The 1,438-nt window shown below is 38.5% G+C and overlaps 1 protein-coding gene across 1 annotated transcript in view; it reads right to left on the bottom strand.

The window, feature by feature from the left end:
- ANKIB1 (ankyrin repeat and IBR domain containing 1) overlaps window positions 1–1,438 on the bottom strand; it is a gene marked incomplete at its 5' end in the record, with an annotated part of 36,365 nt that overhangs the window by 7,112 nt on the left and 27,815 nt on the right. Inside the window, 2 exons of the mRNA XM_009705929.1 lie at window positions 352–403; window positions 935–1,113. Coding sequence (XP_009704231.1) covers window positions 352–403; window positions 935–1,113 — 231 coding nt within the window. The remainder of the gene's footprint in view (window positions 1–351; window positions 404–934; window positions 1,114–1,438) is intronic.

Raw genomic sequence — 1,438 nt, forward strand, 5'->3', positions numbered from 1 at the left:
GTAATCTACACAATTTCATAGATTTATTACTTTAAGGTTCCCCAGCACATAGACACCAGTTTATATATAAATTTAAAACTGGTTGTGTACTTGGAAAATGATTAATACAATGTAGCTTGTCTAATGACACTTTAAATAACTATATTCATGTTAGAGGCATTGTTCAGAGTCATCACACAATTAGCTATGAATATATTTCCTTCTATTGTGAAATAAATAAAATGGTAAGCTTAAACCAACTTGAAACGCTTTGAATCAAAATAAGGAAGCTCTTCATGCAGATTGCGATCATACCTGTGTTTCTAGAATATGCAGAACTAAGTTAAAAAAAATTAAAAAGAAATAGTTTACCTCGGGGGATGCAAATCCTAAATATTCCCAATCCCATGTTCCACCAGCAAAGCTATAAAATGAAGAGATACACCATAAAGTTTAGAAGAAGAACAAGTATGAACCACCTCCAGAACTTCAAAACCTATCAACATCTAAAAACTAGTGCAACTGTAACTCTCTAAAGTTAACAAGTCCTCTGCTTTAATTCTTATGTCAAAATTCATTTAGAAAGCCATACAATTAAATTGTTGACTATTCCAGAACTGCCTTATAGATTTTTCAAGTGTACCAGGTATTTAATGACAATATTGAAGGAAAAAAGTGAAATGGAAGCCATGACATCTAATCATTAACATATCACAAATGGGGAAGCAATTTACGTTGCAACAGAGCAGTGATTCTCAGATACATTTTTCCTCAGTGAAAAGCTGTAATTACACGAGGATCAAATGTCCAAGAAAATATCGTTATCTGGTGATTTACAACCACCACGGTTATCAGCTCCACTTTACTCACTGTCAAAGAATGACAGTGGATTCACCCACTTTGGCAGCTATCAAATGAACTTCTTTTGATTTGCACAGTATTTTGTTTGGATTACCTGCGCCTGGGAGCTTCTGGCGAGTCTGCAGGAGCAACACCACGGGCCACAGAGGCCAGGAACTCTTGCCGCTTTTGCTGCACAAGACAAGCTGCACGGATGATTTTATGGCGAGGAGTCCGAAGGTAAGGCCTGTTCACTTTCTGTGCAAGGTCTTCGGTGACCATTTCTAGGTCTGTCTGCAATAGTTAATAAATACAGAATAAAATAGTTTTATAGTGAAATGCAAATCAAGCAGAGCTCTACACCATAAATACTGAGCAGGACGATATCCATTTTATTGAAAATATCATTTGAAATACCAAAATACCCCAAAACGTCTGCCCTCTAGCCTAACCTTTTACCAACCTAAATGCTGTCGTCCAGCTTGGAGCAGGGCTTCCCCTGCACTCACACATATTGAACATCTCCAGGGGCCCTAAAGGAAAGGAAAGGAGGCAGCAGCCCCTGCCACTGATGCCACCACCACCCAGGTAACTCCCTCAATTTTCCCCCCTACCCACT

This window comes from Cariama cristata, unplaced genomic scaffold (genome assembly GCF_000690535.1).
Source record: "Cariama cristata isolate BGI_N322 unplaced genomic scaffold, ASM69053v1 scaffold40238, whole genome shotgun sequence".
NCBI classification, from domain to species: domain Eukaryota; kingdom Metazoa; phylum Chordata; class Aves; order Cariamiformes; family Cariamidae; genus Cariama; species Cariama cristata.